The following is a 23,506-nucleotide window of genomic DNA, read 5'->3' on the forward strand; positions in this document are numbered from 1 at the left end:
AGGAGCTGTTGTAGAGCTTTATTACTGTTTCTTAACTCTCCATAGAATTGAAATCGGCAACAAGTAATGTGTTCATTGAGTGTTCAAATGAGATCTCTTGTTCTTCCACGTGGAGCAGACACACATCCTCTACCAGACATTTTTGATTTAATCAATTTTATTACAAAAAGTTACAAAACAAGGTTAAAAAAAAAGTCTACTAACTATTGTAGCTCTATGAAATAAGCACAAGGAATTCTAACTTAAATACATAAATACAGATGTCCATGCGAACCCCACCATGGGGGCTCTGACAGTAGACTGATGTGAACCTAAAACATGGAAACCAGATACTTCAGAGTGAAAATGGCAGTTTGAACTTCGACTCTCAGGTAATGTGCTAATGGTAGAATGAGGCCCCTGTAACCGTCCCAGGTGGTGATGCTATATGCTCTTCTATGTCTCCGTAATCCAGCAATGACATGAAATGATGCTGTTAGGAGTGAAGGAAAGGGACACTTAAAAGGGTTGTATGTGTCACTGACATAGCACATGACAGGGTTGCCCATCATAGAGCTAGTGTTCGAGTTAGCCTTTGGGCTGGTATAGGAACAGGAATACACAATCACTGAGTAGGCCTATGTTCTGCTAATGTTCATCCTCATCCTCCCATATCGCTGGGCTGGGGCATTCATTCCTATTGTGTTGTGGACTCAGACTTGTGTGGAGATATCTGGTTGGTGAGGGTGACCCAGTCCTGTTGTTTCTAATTCTCTTGGCAGGAACCTTTAGCAACAAAGGACAAATCAATGTTACTATCCATAGTCAACCAAATCACTTCACATCCACTTCAAGCCATTATATGGCCACTTTGTCCTGTCCAACAAGAGGAGTACAACGAAAAAAAGTTTGAAACTTTTGTCTTTATCCACTCACAGGTTCCGAGGCGTTCCTCGAGGAAGCCGACCTGTTCGCTGAGCGAGTTGATGCGATCCAGCTGCTGGAAGGAGTGGGACAGGAAGCTGGTTTTCTCAGACACACCCTCGTCCAGCGACATGGGGAACAGACTGGTGAAAGGGGCCAGGACCAACTGGAGCTTCTGGAGAGGTGAAAAGGGAGAGAGAGAGGAGATGAGGAAAGAGATGGGTGAGAGGAGATCGGGAGAGAGGAGAAGTTTGGAAGAGGGAGGCAAGAGAGAGATGTTTGGAAGAGGGAGGTAGGAGAGAGAGGGGAAGAGTGAGGGGAGCGGGAGAGAAGGGCAGTGGCAGGGAGAAAAGATGAGGGGGTTTAGTATATGTAGTGTATGTGACTAACAACAACAGAGAGGATGACAGCAATACAATTTATTTTCCTTTTGGCAACAAATCCCAACACAATCCGTCTCGCCATCACAGCGGTCGCTGTAATGTGAAAGTACTGCTATATTATACGGATCCTCCCATTTCAGCTGCCTGCATCTCCTCATTCACTTTTACTGTAATCCACCGAGCATTAACGACATGACTTCTAATGAAAAACTAAAAAGACCTTTAAAAGGTCACTATGACAGTCTGGCAGTTCAAAGGATGCTGGGTTTTGTGAGTGCGTGTGTTCTCTGTTGGTTAACAAAGTTCATGATTACATCTTGAGTGGTATTTGATAATACACCAGCGTAACAGTCTAACGTGTGTCTGCCTGGCGCTGGCTCAGAGTGGGTGGGAGATGCTAGAGGGGTACTGGTAAGGGTTTAAGGGGGACTTTACAAGGATAGGAAGGGAGAGGGTATGTACGCCTGTTTGTGAGAGAGTGTGAATGTGTGTGTACACGTTTTCCTACTTTATCAGGACCACAATCTCCTGACAAGTCACTAGAATGTTCTGACAAGTCACCAGAATGTTCTGACAAGTCACCAGAATGTTCTGACAAGTCACTAGAATGTTCTGACAAGGTAGGAAAATAATTTATATATTTTTAAATGTCCTGAATTTGTAAAAATGCTATTTTTGGCGTAAAGGTTAGGTTTAGGGTTTGAGGTTAAGGTTAGGTTTAGAGTTTGGGGTTAGGGAAAATATAATTTTGAATGGGAATACATTTTTACTCCCCAGAAAGTCCTGAAAATTCCCCAAAACAAAGCTGTGTGTGCAGGTGATGGTAGAGAACAGGGGGTGCAGTTGTACCTGCTCCAGCAGCTCTACTCTGTTCTTCAGGCTCTGGACCTCCTCTGTTACGTTCTCAGTCAGCCCATACCCTCCACCTGTAGACAACACACACAATCACACTGTGGATCACCAGTATTTAAGACACCCTCTATCTACACAATGGGGTTGTGTATTGGGAGAAAACTTTTTGAAAACTATGAGGTACTACCTGACCTGCTTCAATAAGAACACAGATTTTTATTTTCTGTTGCAAAACGTTTTGCTACAGTGAACCCTACTGAATATGACCCAGTAGGGTTAGTTTACAAAGCTTTGGGGACAGATCAAATCAAATATTATGCACTGAATACAACAGGTGCGACCTTACAGTGAAATGCTTACTTACAAGCCCTTAACCAACAATGCTTTAAGAAGTTTCAAGAAAAAATAAGTGTTAGATAAAAAATAGATAAGTAAAAAATGTCAAATAAAAGTTAAAAAAATTAAACAGCAGCAGTAAAATAACAAGCCAGGCTATATCGAGGTAATATGTACATGTAGGTATAGTTAAAGTGACTATGCATAGATTATAAACAGAGAGTAGCAGCAGCATAAAATAGGGGTCTGGGTAGCCCTTTGATTAGCTGTTCAGGAGTCTTATGGCTTGGGGGTAGAAGCTGTTAAGAAGCCTTTTGGACCTCGACTTGGCGTTCCGGTACCTCTTGCCGTGCGGTAGCACAGAGAACAGTCTATGACTACGGTGGCTGGAGTCTTTGACAATTTTTAGAGTGGAACGGGTGGGAGAGAGTGCGATGGTTAATCCTTCCAATTCTATCTAAAGCTTAGACTTGTGACATGTCTTTGAGATAGATAATGACTTCAGCATCTTACTCCAATCCTGCTCCAGAGTGATTCATAAGCAGACAGGGGGCCTCAGTCTCAGAGCTATGAAACAAATGGGAAGAGAACCACAAGCTGGCTGGGGAATTCAGTGCTAGGGGTGAAGCCGGTAATCCATAACTTAAGACTGCAAAAGGGGCAGAGGATATGAGGAAATGACACACACACACCATGTAACTGGAAGAGGGCACTATGAATAAGACACACAGTCCATCATGACTAAACATGTTGTCCTGTATCAGTTACAAGACAAGGAGGGGTGAGCTAAGTTGGCCTGAGTCCAACCAGCCACCGAGTGTCCCCCTGTTCACCATGACAGGTCCCCAGAGCTATGGGCTCAGAGCTGGGTACAAACCCCACGTCTCCCCCGGTCAGCCATGGAGCTAAGGCTGAGAACAACTCAATCTCTCCCAGATGTGGACAAGAGTCGAAAGGGAGGGGGGGGGGGGGGGGGGGGGAGGCGACCCCCAGCAGATGAAGTTGATGAAGCTGGAATGAGAGCGCAAGTTCCGGCCAAGAAGAGAGAGAGACCGAGAAGGAAGAAAAAAGATGGAGGGATTCAGACGAGTGCTGTTAAGGTCTGAGCAGGGCATTTATTCCCTTGTTTGTCTTGGTGATCTTCATCAACATCATACCTCAGCCTGGATATGAACAGTTCATGGATATAATAGGGCCATTAACCAAGACAATACTGCTGCTGATGTTAATGCTGCAGCAGCCTGCTGACCTTGCACTTAGTTGGCCAGGAGAACAGAACTGTACTGAGCCTGCACATATTCCCCCTGCGTCACCTTCACCAAGTACAATCTGTAACATCTGCTTTTTACTGCTGTTTTTCTCTCTTTGTGTAGTTTAGTGTGTGAGACAATCTATCCTGTATATCTCATCTCATCTCTATCTAGACAGACAGACATAAGGTAGAGGAAATGATTAGTCTTTCTTTATGTGTGTACTGTATGCTCATCATACTACAGTTTACTGGCTAACAGTCTGAGAGAAATGGGAATTTCTTTGGGTTCCATCCAGCCACTTCTAGACATGGGAGGTTGTTTTAGCCTGTTGCTAAGTTACGCCAAACACAGCACATCTATGGGAGCTGTTTTTTCCCCTTTTCTTCAGTGATATGCAGCAGTTTAGAGAATAGCGTGAGTGTGTGAAAGTGTGGGAGAGGAGGATGTTTCACTGCATACTAAAGGAACGTTTTGGAATGGTAAGAAGTTTTCCTATGTTAAAGATGGGGAAGAAAGGTCTACATCAGGGATGGGCAACTGCCCCCCACCTGTGGATAGTTAGAATAGTATAACAACATTTAGCTTAGGGCCCCTGGCCCCAAAAGCCTAGGGCTGGCTCTGACTGCATGTGTGGGTATGGAACGTGACCCACGAGCCACTGCGGCCCCTCATGATGAGTTCCAATTTTTTGTGGCCCCCACCCCCATCAAAGCTGCCCATCCCTGGTCTACATCAAACAGCTAGCTGATGTACAAACAGTGGTTATCAGCATGGTTCATCAGGTCATACCATACTGTACATGACCACAAACTATTGGTTGCTGACCGCAGTTGGTCTATCAATCGTTGTTTATACTGGTTATCAGTGTGGTCCATCTGGTCATAACATACACCACCACACCTTGTTGGTTGTTGACTGCATGCGGTCCACTTTGCAGTGCGCACCAGTCTCAGTGCATTATTACTCACGGTACGAGTAGAGTTTGGCATAGCGCGTACCAAAAGTAATAATGGACCAAGAGCCTGGCTGTGGTCCTGTCTGTCCTCTTCTTCACTCCCATTGGAGGCTTTGCTGAAACACACACACACACACACACACACACACTTGATTATCATGTCTGCAGATAAAGATAATGGTGGAGGTGTACCTGCATCACTGGAGGGGGGCCTGTGATCGTTTGCTGCTTCTTGACTGGGGTGGGTGGAAGAGGCAGGAGGAGGAAGGTTCTCACAGGAGTGTGTGTCTCCTGCCAGCCTGTAGCCCTCTCTACACACACAGTGGTAGCTGCCTGCCATGTTCACACACTGATGAGAACAGGGCTGCTGCTCACTGCACTCATCCACATCTGACAGAGAGAGGGAGGAGAGACTGGGTGTCACTGATATTGTTAGGGTTAGAATTACGTTAAGGGTTAGGGTTAGGAGCTAGGGTAAGTTTTAGGGTTAAGAACTAGGGTAAGTTTTAGGGTTAAGAACTAGGGTTAGGTTTAAGGTTATAAAGGTAAGAGTACAGGCTTAGTGAAAATAGGATTTTGAATGGGACTGAATTGTACAGCTATCCACAAGGTTAGCTGTACAAGACTGTGTGTACGTGCAACGTACTGTGTGTACGTGCAAGAGCGTGTGTGTGTGTGTACCTGTTTGGCAGTGACGACCCATCCATCCCAGAGGACAGGCGCAGTGGTTGGGTCTCAAACATGTTCCTCCGTTCACACAGGACTGGCCACACACCGCTGGAGAGGACAGAGAGAAATAATCAGAAATGAACATGCACACATACGGGATGCTTGGAGAGTGTAAACCCCTATTACCTTGGTTACAGTTGTGTGAGTGGAGTCGTCGCCAACCCGGGCAGCATTCTGGGTAAGAGTGTGAGACTGGCACTGCTCTGGTCACCTGACGGTACGCCACCCTGTACACTGTCCTGGAGAAACACACAACAGAAAGTTACAGCTAGGTCAGACAAGGTCTTTACTGCCCACACAAAGCCACTTAAATAGGTTTGAGTGATGATTCTGAGAACCACTGTGTGCGTGCAGAGCTCCTAGAGTTTTCTCCTTGTCAGCAGACATGGACACACAGGTATATTAGGCTGGACCATGGACCAATGGTTACCAAGTGTGTGTGACAAGAGGGGGAGGATGTGGAAAGGATGGCAGGGGGTGAGGTTGACACCAAGCCAGTTCTGGGTTCTGCTGTTACACTGAGATCTGCTGAAATGTTTCCTGGCATTGTCCTCAGAGAGAAAAAGGGAAAGAGAGCAGGAAAGAGAAAAATAGCCTCACAAAAGATGTCTCACAAATTAATCAATAACATCAGTCTCATGGTGGGAAGAAAAGTTTATAATTATGGTTGTCGGCTGGGAGCAGTCTGCTGCTGCGGAGAGAGAGAGCGAGAGAGAGAGAGAAAGAATGAAAGAGTGCGTAAGCACAGAGGGAGAGGTTGTCCAAGATAAACACAGCAGTGGTCTCTGTGGGCTGGCTGTTCATTTCCCGTAGTTACACAAATTGCTTGATATTTATATTCCACCAAAATATGTACCGCCATGACCCACTTCTGTGTATGATATGAAAGAGAGACTTAGAGAAAGGGGGGGGGGGGGGTGAGCCAGAGAGATACAAAGGGGGAGAGAAAGAGGGAAAGCGCGAGAGAGACATGGAGTCGGGGGGTAGAGAGAGAGATGAACAGAGAAAGCGATACAACAGAGAGGACAGTGGTAGCGAGGACAGTGGCAGGTCTTCACCTGGAGGGATAAGACTCCTCTGTTAAAACATATCAGGAGCTCTCTACCTTCTTTAGAGAGTGTAGCCCTGCTAACAAATAAACATTGTAGAACAATGTATAAATTCCCCTTAACATCTTCTGTGTCAGAGATGAATGTATTGCCTGATGTTGGCTGAGGTCAGACTGTATAGACAATGCTAAATATATGGTCCTCTGTAGCTCAGTTGGTAGATGATGGCGGGTTCGATTCCCATACATACACAAAAAAACAAAGTCGCATGACTAAGTCTGCTAGCGATAGCAATATTGACAGTGATAGCAATAGAAATATTGACAGCGATAGAGATATTGACAGTGATAGAGACATTGACAGTGATAGCGATAGAGATATTGGTAGTGATATTGACAGTGATAGCGATATTGACAGTGCTAGAGATAATGACAGCGATACCGAGAGTGATAGAGATATTGAAAGCTATATCAATATTGACAGTGATAGAAACATTGACAGTTATAGCGATATTTACAGTGATCGCGATATTGACAGAGATATTGGTAGTGATATTGACAGTGATAGCGAAATCGACAGTGATATCGATAGAGATATTGACAGTGATATCGATAGAAATATTGACAGTGATAGCGATAGACTGCGATAGCGATATTGACTGCAAAAGCGATATTGACAGTGATAGTGACAGAGACAATGATAGTGATATTGATAACGATAGAGATATTGACTGCGATAGCGATATTGACAGTGATAGCGATAGAGATATTGGTTGTGATATTGACAGTGATAGCGATATTGACAGTGATAGCGATAGAGATATTGTTCGTGATATTGACAGTGATAGCGATAGCGATAGAGATATTGTTCGTGATATTGACAGTGATAGCGATATTGACAGCGATATCGACAGTGATATCGATAGAGATATTGACAGCGATAGAAATATTGACAGTTAGAGATATTGACAGAGATAGAGATTTTGACAGTGATCGCGATATTGACAGTGATAGAGAGATATTGGTAGAGATATTGACAGTGATAGCGATATTGACAGTGATAGTGACAATGATAGTGATATTGATAACGATAGAGATATTGACAGCGATATAAATATTGACAGTTATAGAGATATTGACAGTGATAGAAATATTGACAGTGATAGAGATATTGACAGTGATAGCAACAGTAGTGGTCATGAGAGTCATGGCTGTGTCACTTACTTGTAGGTGCTACAGAGGCGGTGCCCCTGACATAGGGTGATGTAAGGTTTGTGAACGGGCTGGACGAACGACTCGGTCGTCTTGATGACACTGCTGTGATGAATATCTCTGCCACACACCCTCCTCCTGTAGGAACACACAGGTGAGATCACTCACACAGGTAGAGACTAGTGAAGTATTCTTTGGAACATATGAGAACTGTGGGTAAAAAAAGTAATGCATGCTTGACTGTTAAAAGCATCTGCTAAATGGCATATATTATATTAAATTAGGACTGTCTCTGCTGTCATCAGTCTGTCACTGTGTTAGGTTTAACAGCTAGCTACACTCCAAGTCATGAAATTCAACATAATCACAATTCTTTATCGTCAAATTAACAATTTGCTTAATGTTGGAAGTGAAATTACTGACAGGAATCGTAATGGTTTAAAATGTGAAATTACACCACTTACTGTTGATTACCTCTGAAGCATTCACATATAGAATGTGCCGTGTCAGGGGACAGTTTGAGACTGGGTTTAAAACCTGCTGTGGTGGTCTCTCTTAACCAGTCTGAGAACTAATCAGTCCGTCAAGCATTTTAACCCTCAGTTGATGACGTGACCTCGAGGTCTCTGTGTCAGTGGCAGTTAACTGACATGTAATTGATGCTGACTGGCCAATGTTATCGCCACTGAACCTGTCTTGAGTTGAGAGTCACCTCTAACCTTTCATCACCCTTTGATCTTTCGTAAGGGTTGTAGTTTGTTTTCTTCTCTGGCCAAATCAACTGAGATCTCAAAGAACCTGCATCTCCATAGAGTTGACATCGGTCTAATACAACATGTCACCGTCGTAAATGTTTAACTGTTATCTGGACTATCAGTATACATTTACTCAGGGTGAGAATGCCAAGTGAAGCAAATAACCATTCTAAATATATAGCCCCCAATTAACTCCGTAAATGATTGGTGTGTAACTGAAGCTAGAGGCCTATGTAACCGAGCTATCCCAGGGACCAATAATGGGTGACGACCAATAACAAACACAAGAAATGGAATGAGGGAGCTGTTACCCGTGGTGACCGTGGAACTGTGGAGTGGCCGTCACATGGAGGATGAAGAGCGAGGAGGAGAGGAGGAGTGTTTGGTACATGTCTCCCTCTTCTTTCTCACTTTCACTCGCTCTTTCCCTCTCTCTCTCTCTCTCTCTGTCCAATGGGAGAAGAAAGGAGGATGAGGGGAAGGGGAGAAGGGCTGTGGCTGTGTCTCTCTCTCTGATGTTAGAGCCTTGTTTTAGACTTCTAGGAGGAGGATGCCAACTACCTGTAGGTACACAGAGAGGGACAAACACAGAAGTTTGGGTTCAGGAAGTGAAGAGTAACTTCTGTTCACTCTTTTCATGCATTTCCACTTGACGTTTCCACTCCACTTGTGATGCACAGACGATCCGGGTTTGAATCCCAGTCAGTCATATCAACATCTAACCTTTTAGAGAAACCATGATAGAAAGAAGTTCACTGAGTTCTCACATCAGAGAGAGTACTAGCTTACTTCTCCACTCTCATAGCTGATGTGGAAGGCTTAAGTGTTACCCCCATTTATAAACACTCAAACAGAGTCCATCTCCAAACAACACTCCAAATATCAGTTCCCACACCATTCCAGAAAACATACTTACTGCTTGACTTGAACCTCAAATCAAGTTCTGGAGTGATAGTGTAGCATAAAGAGCAATGGGTTATGTAATACTTTAAGTTAAAACAGATGATGTACATACTGTTTTAATTAGAGGTTGACCGATTATTCTTGCCTAGTAAAATAAAGGTCAAATTTAAATAAAATGTAAGAAAATCGGAATGGTCGATTAATTAGGGCCGATTTCAAGTTATCACAATTGGAAATCGGTATTTTTGGGCGCCGATTTTTTGGCCAATTTTTATTTTATTTTTATACCTTTATTTAACTAGGCAAGTCAGTTAAGAACACATTCTTATTTTCAATGATGACCTAGGAACGGTGGGTTAACTGCTCTGTTCAGGGGCAGAACGACATATTTTCACCTTGTCAGCTCAGGGGATCCAATCTTGCAACCGTACAGTTAACTAGTCCAACGCAATAACAACCTGCCTCTCTCTCGTTGCACTCCACAAGGAGTCTGCCTGTTACGCGAATGCAGTAAGCCAAGGTAAGTTGCTAGCTAGCATTAAACTTATCTTGTAAAAAACAATCATAATCACTAGTAAACACATGGTTGATGATATTACTAGATATTATCTAGCGTGTCCTGCGTTACATATAATCTGACTGAGTATACAAGTATCTGACTGAGCGGTGGTAGGCAGAAGCAGGCTCGTAAACATTCATTCAAACAGCACTTTCGTGCATTTTGCCAGCAGCTCTTCGTTGTGCATCAAGCATTGCGCTGTTTATGACTTCAAGCCTATCAACTCCCGAGATGAGGCTGGTGAAACCGAAGTGAAATTGCTAGCTAATTAGCGCGCGCTAACTAGAGGGACGGAAGCTATACTGTTTCACTGGCAATACTAGTGCCTATAAGAACATCCAATAGTCAAAGGTTAATGAAATACAAATGGTATAGAGGGAAATAGTCCTATAATTCCTATAATAACTACAACCTAAAACTTCTTACCTGGGAATATTGAAGACTCATGTTAAAAGGAACCACCAGCTTTCATAGGTTCTCATGTTCTGAGCAAGGAACTGAAACGTTAGCTTTCTTACATAGCACATATTGCACTTTTACTTTCTTCTCCAACACATTGTTTTTGCATTATTTAAACCAAATTGAACATGTTTCATTATTTACTTGAGGCTAAATTGATTTTATTGATGTATTATATTAAGTTAAAATAAGTGTTCATTCAGTATTGTTGTAATTGTCATTATTACAAAAACAAAAAAACAACAACAAAAATTGGCAGATTAATCGGTATCGGCTTTTTTGGTCCTCCAATAATCGGTATCGGCGTTGAAAAATCATTATCGGTCAACCTCTAGTTTTAATACAATAATGAGGTTGAATCTGCAGTGGAGAGTGTAGCTCTGTTACTAAAATAAGGCCAGGATTCAATCCGGAAGATCCACGTTGTTGCGCAGTTGACATTTCTGATTGAGCCAACATCTGCAGCGTTTAATTTGAATGCCATCTCTGCGACTGCATCACCTTTAAATGGTGCATAGCCAAAAAGGGACGATCGGATTGAATCCTGGAACTAAAATGTTGTAATGGAATGGGGTAGAGGTGGACACACACAGAAAGAGAGAATTAAAGTCAGAGACTCAGTACGACTCGCTCTGTATTATAAGAAATGTGCCAGTGATTAACATACCAGCACTGACATTAATTTCACTTCACAGCAAATGACTCAACATTTACACTAGGGTTGAATGGCAGGAACCCGGTTCCCCAGATTTACTGCCCAAAACCACTTCCTTTTCCCGGGATAAATAACGATGACAAACCAGCAAATTATAATAAATGATTTATATGAACAGCATGGCGTGAAAAGTGAACTGTTAAATTATACAGTGCCGTCGGAAAGTATTCATCAACGCTCAGGGTGGGGATAGACAGCCCATCTCAGTATGGAGCATAGTTCACAATGCATGTAGACCTATCATCTCATCATCGCTCTTCAAAAGGCTCCTTAGCTCTTGGAGTCCCATGCAGGAAAAGCTAGACTAGAATACCTTGCTGGACATCATTTTTTATACCAATAGACTATTCGACGAGGGACGGAAGCTCTTGTTTGCTGAATGTTAAATACAGCAGCCAATAGAACAACTCATGGGTAGTTTGAAAGAAGAGAGAACATGCGATGGTGGTAGGCTATAGCAGTTATTTATTCAGACCCATAACCATTCAATGTTCGTGAAGAGAAGTGAAAGCCTTCTGCATCTAATTGTAGTCCTATATTATTCAAGAATGTCATTAGAATGATGGAGATAAGGACAACAAAACTTATTTAATTTAACTGTTGAAAGCGAGGAAGGAATGAAGCGACAACAGAGAGAGAAAGAGGAAGTAGGCTAATAACATTAGGTATATATGCGTCAGCCTACTAATTATACAAATAGGCCTTATTATGTTTCAAAACTAAAATACATTTTGCTAGCCTATACTTGTAACTTTTTAGGCCGCATGTGCTACAACAGAATCGCATGTTCTCTCCCTGCTTTATCATGGATTGAACAATGTGTGTAATTCCAGTCATATAATCCAGTAAAATACAGTACTTATTATTTATTGATTTATTTGCACCGCACAGTAATATAGTTACAGGTCTGTGAGAGCCAGAAATCTTGCTTGTTTGTAGGTGACCAAATACTTATTTTCCACCATAATTTACAAATAAATTCATTAAAAATCCTACAATGTGATTTTCTGGATTTTTTTCTTCTCATTTTGTCTGTCATAGATGAAGTGTACCTATGATGAAAATTACAGGCCTCTCTCATCTTTTTAAGTGGGAGAACTTGCACAATTGGTGGCTGACTAAATACTGTATTGCCCCACTGTAACTAGCTACATCTATAGGTTTTTATGTTTTTCTGTCATGTGTAATGTGCAGTAGCAACTATCATATATGTATTGGATAACAGCACAATCATTTGGGCTTTTTTGGGTCTTCGATCAAAGCTCTAATCAAATCCAGACATAGGTTTATTTATATGCTTTATCATGCTTTTAAATGACCTTTCCGGTTTTGGCGAGAAATAGCGGGTTACCCAGGAGAAAAGTGATTTATTCTCGGGATGAAACATTTGTAAAAATACCGGGAAAATATTTAACCCTAATTCACACAGGTCATATTTTCACTGTATTCATAATATGTAGCTATATACTTTCTCTTTCGTTTGTTACGTGACTCCAGTTTCCCTACCACAGCTCTTTGTATGAACGGCAGAGCCCTTCATCTTGAAAAGCTTAACGTAATCAACCCATTTATTTATATAACGATTCCCCGATTTTATGAGTTGTTTAAAATAGATTTGATTGTGCTTCCCTGGTGGGTGATTTTAAACATGGCTGTCATAAAAGTGAATGAGTTCAGACAACAGGTAGCAGCAGTAAGGGGGTGCAGTAACCAGATTTAGCACGTTGGTGGTTACTGTACCCCCTCCGCTCAGAACACTGTTTGCCACTGACTGTAAAGATGATTTGAGCCATGTTTGTGCTTCATGCTGAGTGTCTGAGCTAGATTGTTTGTCGGGTGCTCGGAGCGGTAGGTTGTGTGTGTGTGTGTGTGTGTGCGTGGGTGTAAACATTGACCATGCTCTCTCTGCTGGGTTAATTTCCCTGCTAACCAACATCATGTGGACTCCTCTGACACTGCACCCCTACGGTCCCTGGATGATGACCTGTCATTAGAGGGCTGTTAACCCATCACTCCCCACCACAGCCAGGCCCCAGGGAGAAAGGTGGCATCATGCTGTGTTCCCTAAATGCCACCCTATTTCCTATATAGTGCATTACTTTTGACCAGGGCAGATAGGGTTCTGGTCAATAGTAGTGTACTATGTAGAGAATAGAGTGCCATTTGGGACAGCCATGGAGCCAACAGGGCGGTCTGGATGATGAGGCCCTAAGAGACTGTATAGCTGATTTAGTGGTTTTATCTGAACCCCTGATCCACCCTAAAACCCTGGACATTATTATAGCTCTGTTATATTGTCTATTGACCCACAGATACCAAGGCGACACACACACACATGCATACACATGACGCGCATGTACGTACACACACACACAGAGACAGATCCTGTGTGAGGCCAGGGTGGACTGGCCCGTCTCTCAGAACATAAAGTGAAGATAGGTCTACCTCCAGCTCTGTCCCATAATCTCTTCCTAGCTCCCATTCCATTCTGTTAGATTGATGGAGAACTATAGCAGGAGTTTGGTTAACCTTCAGAAGAGCTGGGGGTACTCTGGCTCTGAATTTTGATTTAGCCTCCAAGATGGCACTACAGTTAACCTGGGATACATCCAAAATGGCACCCTATTCCCTATATAATGCACTACTTTTTTACCAGGGCTCATAGGACTCAGGTCAAATGTAGTGCACTATATAGGGAATAGGGTGCCATTTGGGATGCAGAAGGAGACCTGGAGTTGATCCTATATAGGCCAGGGCCTTGGTTCTTGTTGTAGCCAATAGCATAACACTAATGTTACCCTGGGTGTTTGCTCTTAGCCTTGGGCTAGCGGCTAGCCTGATAGGGAACAAAGAGTTAGTCTGCGTTGTAAATGTCACCATACTTTAGTTTTGACCAGAGCCCCATGAGCCCTGGTCAAAAGAATACACTATATAGGTAACAGGGTGCCATTTGGGATATAGACAGAGTTAGGCTGGAGGTGCCGCTAAGCCCTGGCTGACAGCGTGCATGTCTCTCAGATCCTCTATTGGCTCTACGCCCAGAGAGCAAACACGCAAACCTTACACAGCTTGGGTTCATTCACAAATCGCCACAGCAATAGTATAGTACAGCATAGCTCCAGTCTGCTCTTATCTTTAGTGTGGATCAAGTGCACATTTTAAGTATCAAAAAAGACCTTAAGGTGTGCAGCTATCACAGCCTTGCTTCCTGACAAAGTGCCTGGTGTGGTTTGAGAACATCATAGCCAGCAGCTGTGTTGCCGATGATTAGATTGTAGTTAAATGTAAGGTTGTGAGACTGGCTACTGCTGCCAATAGTCGGAGTCATACACCCACAGGGAATATATAGTACATGTAACAACCTCTGGCTGAGATATAGGTGGATGATATCAACAAGTAATTGAACCTACAACCTTGTTGGTTACATACAATCTATTTCTACAGACATTATCCTCTCTAATAGAAACATATTAAGCCAAGCAGCCAATGCCTGGGTTCACTCTCCCTGCACAACAGACACAACATGACACTCACCTCCACAGGTGATAAAGCACCATATAGGAAAGACTTTTAGGCAATAAAGACCCATAAAAACATTTACCCCATACTCCAATATCTCAGTGCCCCCCTTCCACCCCCCTTCTCTTTGCTGTGTCCCAGGTGAGCCCACCTAGGCAGAGGTCCATGCTGACCGACAGACAGACAGACGATGATAGTGGCTGGGGGCTGTCTATCTGTCTAAGTGTAAGTCTGAGGAGTGAGGCTCTGTGAATCCCTGTATGGAGGATATCTCCCTAATGGCTTCAGACAGTGGGATCAGCTGACAACACAACATGCCTGTTGGGGAGTTACCAAGGTCGGGCCCAAGGAGGCATTATGGACGGTGGGTTGGGTGGAGGAAGAGACTAGCACATCTGTGTCTGAGGGTTCCTCCCCTGTGGAAAGAGAAAGGGGATGGTAGGGGAAGGCAGGTAGCCTAGCGTTTAGAGCAGGGGTGGGCAGGGGTGGGCAGTTCCAGTCCTTGAGGGCCTGATTGGTGTCACAGTTTTGAAAAATCTGGAGCCCTAATTGCTCCAGGGTTGCTGTTGATATTAGCAGACCCTGGCCATTACCCCACTCCCCTTTCGGAGTTGGGATATGTAAAAAACACCAGGGTTGTGGGTTCAATTCTCAGTACCAGTACAGGGGAAAATAAATGAAAAATGTATGCACTCACTACTGTAAGTTGCTCTGGATAAGAGTGTCTGCTAAATTACTCAAATATAAAAATGGGAAGAGTGGGCAGGATAAGGGTAGGTCAAAAGTCACTGCCGTTTCCATGTTCAGATAAAGTGTATGGGTTGTAAGATGAAGAGCACACACCTCTGTCTACCTGAATGGATTACCTAAGATAATTATGTCATACCCCTGGGGATCTGTGAGAGTGCATGAGGTGGGGATTTGACACTGGCAGAATCATAAACCAATGCCATTGACTGAGACATGCTGTGTATCTTCCCTGACTGCATGGAGCCCTAAAACACACTGAGTTCATCTTCAGTTCAGATCTAACCACAACTCTCCCCAGCCGAGAACACAGTACTCAAATCAGACCTGGCCACACAAAACAAAACTTGAACAGCTTCACCTGGACCGATAAATGGGTTAATTGCTCAAATCCTCTGAACTCCAACCTGGACTCAGAGTATTTTGTATTATTCTGTACGTAAATAAATTCAAGCCTCTCCATTTAATGTGATATATTATGTTTCATGTGGTCTGTATTAATTTGTGGCTGTCCATCGGCCATTTCATATGAAATGTTCCGAATTACAATTTGTATTATGTTACGAATTTGCAAAACGTTTGATATGTTACGAATCTAGCCAGGTGGCTAACATTAGCTAGTTGGCTAATGTAATCTAGGCTAGGGGTTAGGGTTAAATTTAGGAGTTAGGTTAAAGGGTTAAGGTTAGGGGAAGGGTTATCTAAAAAGTGTTAAGGAAATGGTTAGCTAAAAAGGTTAAGGTTAGGGGAAAGCTAAAAAGGGTTAAAGTTAGGGTTAGGGGAAGTGCAGTGTTGTAAAGTACTCCAGTAAAAATACTTTAAAGTATTACTTAAGTCATTTTTTGGGGTATCTGTACTATACTATTTACATTTTTAACAACTTTTACTTCATTACATTCCTGAAGAAAATAATGTACTTTTTACTCCATACATTTACCCTGACACCCAAAAGTACTAGTTTGATTTGTAATGCTTGACAGGACAGGAAAATGGTGCAATTCACGTACTTATCAAGAGAACATCCCTACTGCCTATGATTTTGCAGACTCATTGGAGTGTGCCCCTGACTATCCAAAATTAAAAATGTAAAAAATCGTGCCATCTGGTTTGCCTAATACAAGGAATTTGAAATGATTTATACTTTTACTTTTGATACTTAAGTATATGTAAAAATCAAATACTTTTAGACTTCTACTCAAGTAGTATTTTTCTGGGTGACTTTCACTTTTACATGAGTCATTGTCTGTTAAGGTATCTTTACTTGTACTCAAGTATGACAATTAGGTACTTTTTCCACCACTGGGGAAGGGTTAGCTAACATGCTAAGTAGAGAGAAAGGTGCTAATTAGCAAAAATGCTAAAGTTGTCCGTGATGAGAATCGAACTCACAATCTCTTGGTGGTTAGACATATGCGTTATACGCCCACCCATCCACCCTGACCAACCACCCTGACCAACCACCCTAATTTCGTTTTTGCCTTAAGTAACCATCTGTCTTATGTAACCTTACAAAAATCTAACATATTTTACTAATTTGAGTGTCTAGGATTTACGTTTACTATGTTACATCTAGTCTATGAGACGAGGCTGTGAACTCAGGTAAATATTGATCTAGTTGAGATCTTAAAATATTGTTATTGATGCTAATGAGCTTGGTATTCAAAGTAAACAACAGCTATCCCAACACTCAATGGATGGAACATGCCCATTGCCCTGGTCTAGTCTAGTCCAGGGTTTCCCAAAGTCGGTCCTGGGGCCTACCCTGGGTGCACGTTTTGTTTTTTGCCCGGGTAAAGTTGGTTACTTGAATCAGCTGTTAAGTGCTAGGGCAACACTGGTCTAGTCAATGCATCATTATAGAATTAAGCAGTTGGCACATGCGACACATTTCTTACAGTGGCCAACAGACGGCAGTGTTTTACAATAGTTTCATCATTAGATCACACACCGCAAACTTGCCTCTGAGCCAGAGATGCTCTTGCTCTTCTTTCTATCTCACTTTCGCATACACATACGCACGCATATACACGTATACCCACTTATTCTCAGTAGCCTACAACATAATGCAAAAGTTACCGATATTAATAATAGTCAAAGTATAACAAGCTTAGCCTATAGAAATTATATCATTGATATGGTCATATCTAAAGTAAAAGTGAGCGGATCGTACGTATTGGCTATATAATTAATGTGCGTAATGGGCTGAAATGGAATGAAAACGTGCAACTTACAAGTCTGATATAGTAATTCCAATGTGCTCCTTGTAATTTAGTGAAATTAAGTGATACTCGTTTTCGCTTTTAAACTTACAACTGTTCCATGTGCAGCTAAGTAGCAACGCACTGCTCCCTTGTCCAGAATGTGAAATGTCTAGCAAAACGGAAAACCTCGGTCAAATCCACTCGCTATGCTAGTTAGTAGCCTAGTGAGCGTTTCCCTTTGAGTCGTCTTGTGTTATAGCCTTGTAGTAATATCTCTCTGCCAGTCCAGATGCAGGTTCCGTCTCCGTGAGTAGCCTACAAACCTACTAACTGTCAAAGTGCGCATGGGGGGTACCCGCGGCAGCACCCCCTCCGGCTCGAGCCAGCTGGGTATCTCGCAACCGCGACTGGTCGAGGGGGACTCCCCGCGTTGCGTTACTACAAAGAGTTTTCACTTGAATTTATTTGTAGGCTATTTATTACAAGCGCTATCGTGGCCAAGAGCGAATGAACCTGGAGTTGCATTGGAGAAGGATAATATGGTTTGGGCGTCTTTTGAAAATACTGGGCTACTGTAGCCTGTAACAAGTCCTAAAAATAGCATCATCCACATTCATATTTTGTTGTCCATTTCTAGCAGAGCTATTGATAGCCTAGGCCTACCAGGGAAAATGACAACCAACTGGGCAGAGACCTCAATTCAACGTCTAATTGAGGTTGGTCGCACATAATGTTATGAAACAGCAGGGAGCAGGCCTCGATTCCTCGACCTTCTAGCCCGAGGTCCGGGGCGCTATCGACTGTGCCGCAAAAGCATATACGTGCGGCAGAGTCGATTTCCGCGTTTATAAACCCAGGGTCGTTACAATAATTTCATTAGGTTGAATCACGTTGATTCAAGCAGTGCCTTGTGGGAATTTTCTCATCAAATGTGATACATTTTGTTGAAATATGCCACCTTTCTAAATAGATTGTTAAATGTAGGCTAATTGTTGTTGTAGCATACCACATTCTCAGACGTTAATAAATATACATTTTTGCAATGAGTTGACTAGCACAATGCTTGGGAGCGCATTCAATTAATACCATGAAGGCCAATCGTATCCCGATGTCTCAAGCTACTTTCTCAAGTATTGGCTACATCCCCTCCAACCCCGCCATTGTGCCACCCACACCCACGACGAAAAGGTCATTTCCATTTAGACAGGTCCATAAATGCTCATAGCAATATCATAAAGCTATTCCGTTTCGCGCCCTTGGTCGTGGTCGGCTGTGGCTTGATCGAAACGGGTCCCAATGACGTGACAATGATGTGTCACATTTGAGTTGTAAGTAAGGTTAGGCTATGCATGTCTAATATAAAAATGTGTGTCCTTTTTAATACTGGCAGTAGGCCTAGAAGAGGGCTCAATAGCCACCGTTGTTTCGTCAACACAATTAAAACATCTTACATAAGTATAGTAAATACGTTTTTTTTTCTTCCAAAAGTTAACAAAATGATGAGTTAAGATAAACGAAAAAAACTCTTCTTACCCCCTCAGTATGAGGTCATATGGTGGTGCGTCTCGCGCACGCAGAGCCGATGCTGCCATGGGAACAAACTCCGACCACTTGACAGCCAGTTTAGTGGACTCTTCCATCGTTGCAATTTATTTTTAGCTCGTCCCTACGGGTTTTTTCTTAGAATTAAACCTCAACGCTTAATGTTTAGATGCTCCCCGTGAACCGAATGGAGAGAAATGAAATGCCTTTGGGCGTTTTTCAGTTGCTTTTTATCCAGAGCTTCCTGTGGAACGCAGGAATTGGATGGACAATCCCAAACCGGAATTCCTGTGAGTGTTTCACGCTGATAAAACCGTTCTACTGCACAAACACTCCATCCTGCTTGAACCTCTTTGTCAATTACCTTTTAAAGCATTCTCTGCCCCCATTAGGCCTATAGTCTACGGTCAGAGTTTGAAGGGGACAAGAAAAAGCGTCTTGCTCTGACTATTGTCAGAGATGGGGTTAATTCGAATTAAAGGCAGTCACTTAGGAAGTGATTGACATTAAAAAAAAAACATTGAAAAACGAATCAAATAAATAGCTTCTACTTTTCAGTTTATTGAGAAGTCATTGGCATTTCAGTACTTCCTGAATTGACTGCCTTCAATTTGAATTGATCCCAACCCTGGACTGTACTGTAGGCCTTCAGATTTTAACCCACAAAAGATTTCATTACATTGCACCGTTACAGCGTAGGCTTAATCAGCATACATTATTACTGTAATTATTACTGTAAATAGAGACCCTTCCTGTTTAGGGTTGCATATCAAATCAAATGTATTTATATATCCCTTCTTACATCAGCTGATATCTCAAAGTGCTGTACAGAAACCCAGCCTAAAACCCCCAAAAGCAAGCAATGCAGGTGTAGAAGCACGGTGGCTAGGAAAAACTCCCTAGAAAAAGGCCAAAACATAGGAAGAAACCTAGAGAAGAACCAGGCTATGAGGGGTGGCCAGTCCTCTTCTGGCTGTGCCGGGTGGAGATTATAATTATATTATTAAATGACCAGCATGGTCAAGTAATAACCACAGTAGTTGTCGAGGGTGCAGCAAGTCAGCACCTCAGGAGTAAATGTCAGTTGGCTTTTCATCCCTCCATCAGTTTCCAGACTGTCCGCAATAGGCTGAGAGAGGCTGGACTGAGGGCTATAGTAGGCCTGTTGTAAGGCAGGTCCTCACCAGACATCACCGGCAACAACGTCGCCGATGGGCACAAACCCACCGTCGCTGGACCAGACAGGACCGGCAAAAAGTGCTCTTCACTGACGAGTCGCGGTTTTGTCTCGCCAAGGGTGATGGTCGGATTCGCGTTTATTGTTGAAGGAATGAGCGTTACACCGAGGCCTGTACTCTGGGGCGGGATCGATTTGGAGGCGGACTGAGCTTGTTGTCATTGCAGGCAATCTCAACGCTGTGCGTTACAGGGAAGACATCCTCCTCCCTCGTGGTACCCATCCTGCAGGCTCATCCTGACATGACCCTCCAGCATGACAATGCCACAAGTCATACTGCTGGTTCTGTGTGTGATTTGTCAGTGTTCTGCCATGACCAGCGAAGAGCCCGGATCTCAATCCCATTGAACCTGTCTGGGACCTGTTGGATCAGAGGGTGAGGGCTAGGGCCATTTCCCACAGAAATGTCCGGGAAGTTGCAGGTGCCTTGGTGGAAGAGTGGGGTAACATCTCACAGCAAGAACTGGCAAATTTGGTGCAGTCCATGAGGAGGAGATGCACTGCAGTACGTAATGCAGCTGGTGGCCACACCAGATACAGACTGTTACCCCCCCCCCCCTGTTGTTCAGGGACACATTATTCAATTTCTGTTAGTCACATGTCTGTGGAACTTGTTCAGTTTATGTCTCAGTTGTTGAGTCTTGTTATGTTCATACAAATATTTACTCATGTTAAGTTTGCTGAAAATAAACACAGTTGACAGTGAGATTAAGTTTCTTTTTTTGCTGAGTCTATAAAGCATGCTCCACTCTCAAGTTGAAGTTGAACTTGTTGACTGATGCCAAGGCGGTGGCTGCTAAGAAGAAGGGAGCAGCTGCGGACCAGCAGACTGCAACCAAGGCAGCACTGCGAGTAGTATTGGTTGGTACTGTATGTGTCTTTGGGTTCCTTTCCATGTGTAGGCTATTGTACTTGCCGGTGTGTTGCAGTCTTTCATATTTGTAGTAGTTTGTTGCAATGCTTTGCTTAGTTTATCATTTGTGTCAACTTTGAGTTCAATCTAAGCCACAGATTGTTAACTTCCTGCACTTTGAGAGCAAGCCGTATATAAATGCAGTGTATTCACACTGTTTTGCAACAAAGTTCTACAATCGCCTCAACAGCACTCTCAGGGGTAGCTAGCTTCTGTCCTCTGGGTACATTGACTTAAATTTAAAACCTAGGAGGCTCATGGTTCTCACCCCCTCACACAGTAATTATGACAACTTCCGGAGGACGTCCTCCAACCTATCAGAGCTCTTGCAGCATGAACTGACATGTTCTCCACCCAATCAAAGTATCAGATAAGTAATCTAGTACTGAGAGCATAGATTACAGCTAGCTAGCACTGTAGTGCATAAAATATGGTGAGTAGTTGACTCCAAGAGAGAGAAAGACAATAGCTGAACAATTTTGTACAAATTAATTTCTTCAAAAATTAAGGAGAATTAGCAGCAGCACCAGCAGAAAGAGCTAGATATATTTGGTTGTATTTTTTTTCCACTTTTCATTTAGCTAGCTAATTAGGTCTCCTCAAACAGAGTGGATTGCTATTTATGTTAGCTAGCTAGCTAAGGCTATCCAACACGGGCACTCCTCCAAGTCAAGGTAAGCTTTCGGTTGTATTAATTTATTGCAACTGGGGCCCGCTGGTATAACTGATAAGCTGCTTGCTGTACACTGTACTGCTTGATTGTGGCAGGTTTACTAACACGTTAGTTCTAGTAGCTATGTTGACTATGATGTTAGCTAATATGGTGACAACGATGCAAGCAGTGTGTAGCGGATATGGTACGAAGGTTTGGCTTGGAAAGGTCCACAAGCGAAGGGAAAAGGTGAGAGGAGGAGAGTGCGTTAATGTGAGACAATTATACAACGAGCAAAGTTATAATGCTGTTTGTATGTGGCTACTATGAAAGTGAACTGTGTGTATTCATTCCGCGGATTCTCTTGGAATAGTTTCTTAAACGGAAGCAAATGGAACAAAACGGGGATCAACCTACCCAAATGTGTCCAATAGAAACTCTCGTTTGCAACTGTTTGGATGAATGATTTCACCCTAAATCAGCTAGATGCAGGTAAAAGTATGGAAGGCGGTATTGAATGTGTCACTGTCTGTCACCTTGATTACTACAATTTGTCTCTCGACCTGTGCACCTACATTATAAACTTTTAATTTGTGGCTAGGTTGTAGCAACTATATGATGGGTTTAGGGAAAATTTGAGTGTCATGTAGTAGCCTAAACCTATCGATGCTACATTGAGCTTGGTGAATGGAATTTGAATGACAGTCATCCAATATGCTGTAATAAAAGTAAGGCCATGCTCATAACCTTAAACGGCACCGACTGCCACTGCTCTCTATGGACGGGACTGTAAAACCCATGTATTAAAATTACTCTGTCTACAGTCCCTTCAGAAAGTATTCACACTCCTTGATTTAAAAAATAAATAATTGTCTTACAGCCTGAATTTAAAGTGGATTCAATTTTGTGTCACTGGGCTATATAGAATAGCCCATTTTGTCAAAGTGGAAATGTGTTTTTAGAAGTTAACAAATTTATTTAAAATGAAAAGGTGAAATGTCTTGAGTAATTAAATATTCAACCCCTTTGTTATGGCTATCCTAAGTTAAAAAGTAAACATTTGCTGGACTCTCTGTGTGCAATAATAGCGTTTTAACATGTTTTTTGAATGACTGCCTCATCTCTGTACCCCATACCTACAATTATCTGTAAGGTCCCTCAATCGAGCAGTGAATTTCAAACATAGATTCAATCACAAAGACCTTGGAGGCTATCCAATGCCTCGCAAAGAAGGGCACCTATTGGGCACCTAAAAAGCAGATATTGAATGAATATCAATTTGAGTATGGTGCAGTTATTAATTACACTTTGGATGATGTATCAATACACCCAGTCACTACAAAGATACAGGCATCCTTCCTAACTAAGGTGTCGGAGAGAAAGGAAACCGCTCAGGGATTTCACCATGAGGCCAATAATTACTTTCAAACCGTTTCAGAGTTTAATGGCTGTGATATGAGAAAAGTGAGGATGGTCAACAACATGGCAGTTACTCCACAATACTAACCTAAATGACAGAGTGAAAAGAAGGAAGCCTGTACCGAATACAAATATTCCAAAACATGCATCCTGTTTGCCACATGGCACTAAAGTAATACTATAAAAAAGTGCTATGTTTATGGCAAATCCAATA

At 42.7% G+C, this 23,506-nt stretch overlaps 1 protein-coding gene across 6 annotated transcripts; it reads right to left on the reverse strand.

The window, feature by feature from the left end:
• Window positions 1–3: 3 nt before the first annotated feature.
• On the reverse strand, window positions 4–19,276 carry egfl7 (EGF-like-domain, multiple 7). 6 transcript variants are annotated; one of them, XM_020458004.2, is made up of 9 exons: window positions 19,063–19,273; window positions 8,738–8,987; window positions 7,684–7,809; window positions 5,538–5,650; window positions 5,364–5,459; window positions 4,875–5,072; window positions 2,136–2,212; window positions 916–1,078; window positions 4–765 (listed from the first exon to the last, which is right to left on the reverse strand). In XM_020458004.2, the coding sequence occupies exons 2-9, from the start codon at window positions 8,815–8,817 to the stop codon at window positions 746–748; spliced, it is 873 nt and encodes a 290-aa protein (XP_020313593.1). In that variant the 5' UTR covers window positions 8,818–8,987; window positions 19,063–19,273; the 3' UTR covers window positions 4–745. The 6 variants fall into 6 exon arrangements, 5 of the variants coding, with proteins under 5 accessions (XP_020313593.1, XP_031658156.1, XP_020313592.1 ...); XM_031802296.1 differs by lacking the exon at window positions 19,063–19,273 and adding an exon at window positions 17,639–17,883; XR_004204943.1 differs by having other exon boundaries at window positions 111–765; window positions 4,628–5,072; window positions 19,063–19,276.
• Window positions 19,277–23,506: the final 4,230 nt, after the last annotated feature.

The sequence above is a fragment of the Oncorhynchus kisutch genome, linkage group LG23 (genome assembly GCF_002021735.2).
Source record: "Oncorhynchus kisutch isolate 150728-3 linkage group LG23, Okis_V2, whole genome shotgun sequence".
NCBI lineage: Eukaryota > Metazoa > Chordata > Actinopteri > Salmoniformes > Salmonidae > Oncorhynchus > Oncorhynchus kisutch.

Coding starts and splice junctions, on each gene's coding strand:
- egfl7 (XM_020458003.2), bottom strand. CDS start 8,817: ATGTACCAAACACTCCTCCTCTCCTCCTCGCTCTTCATCCTCCATGTG. Junction 5,073..5,363: donor GGGTCGTCACTGCCAAACAG/GTACACACACAC, acceptor TCTCTCTGTCAG/ATGTGGATGAGTGCAGTGAG. Junction 766..915: donor CGAGGAACGCCTCGGAACCT/GTGAGTGGATAA, acceptor TTGTTGCTAAAG/GTTCCTGCCAAGAGAATTAG.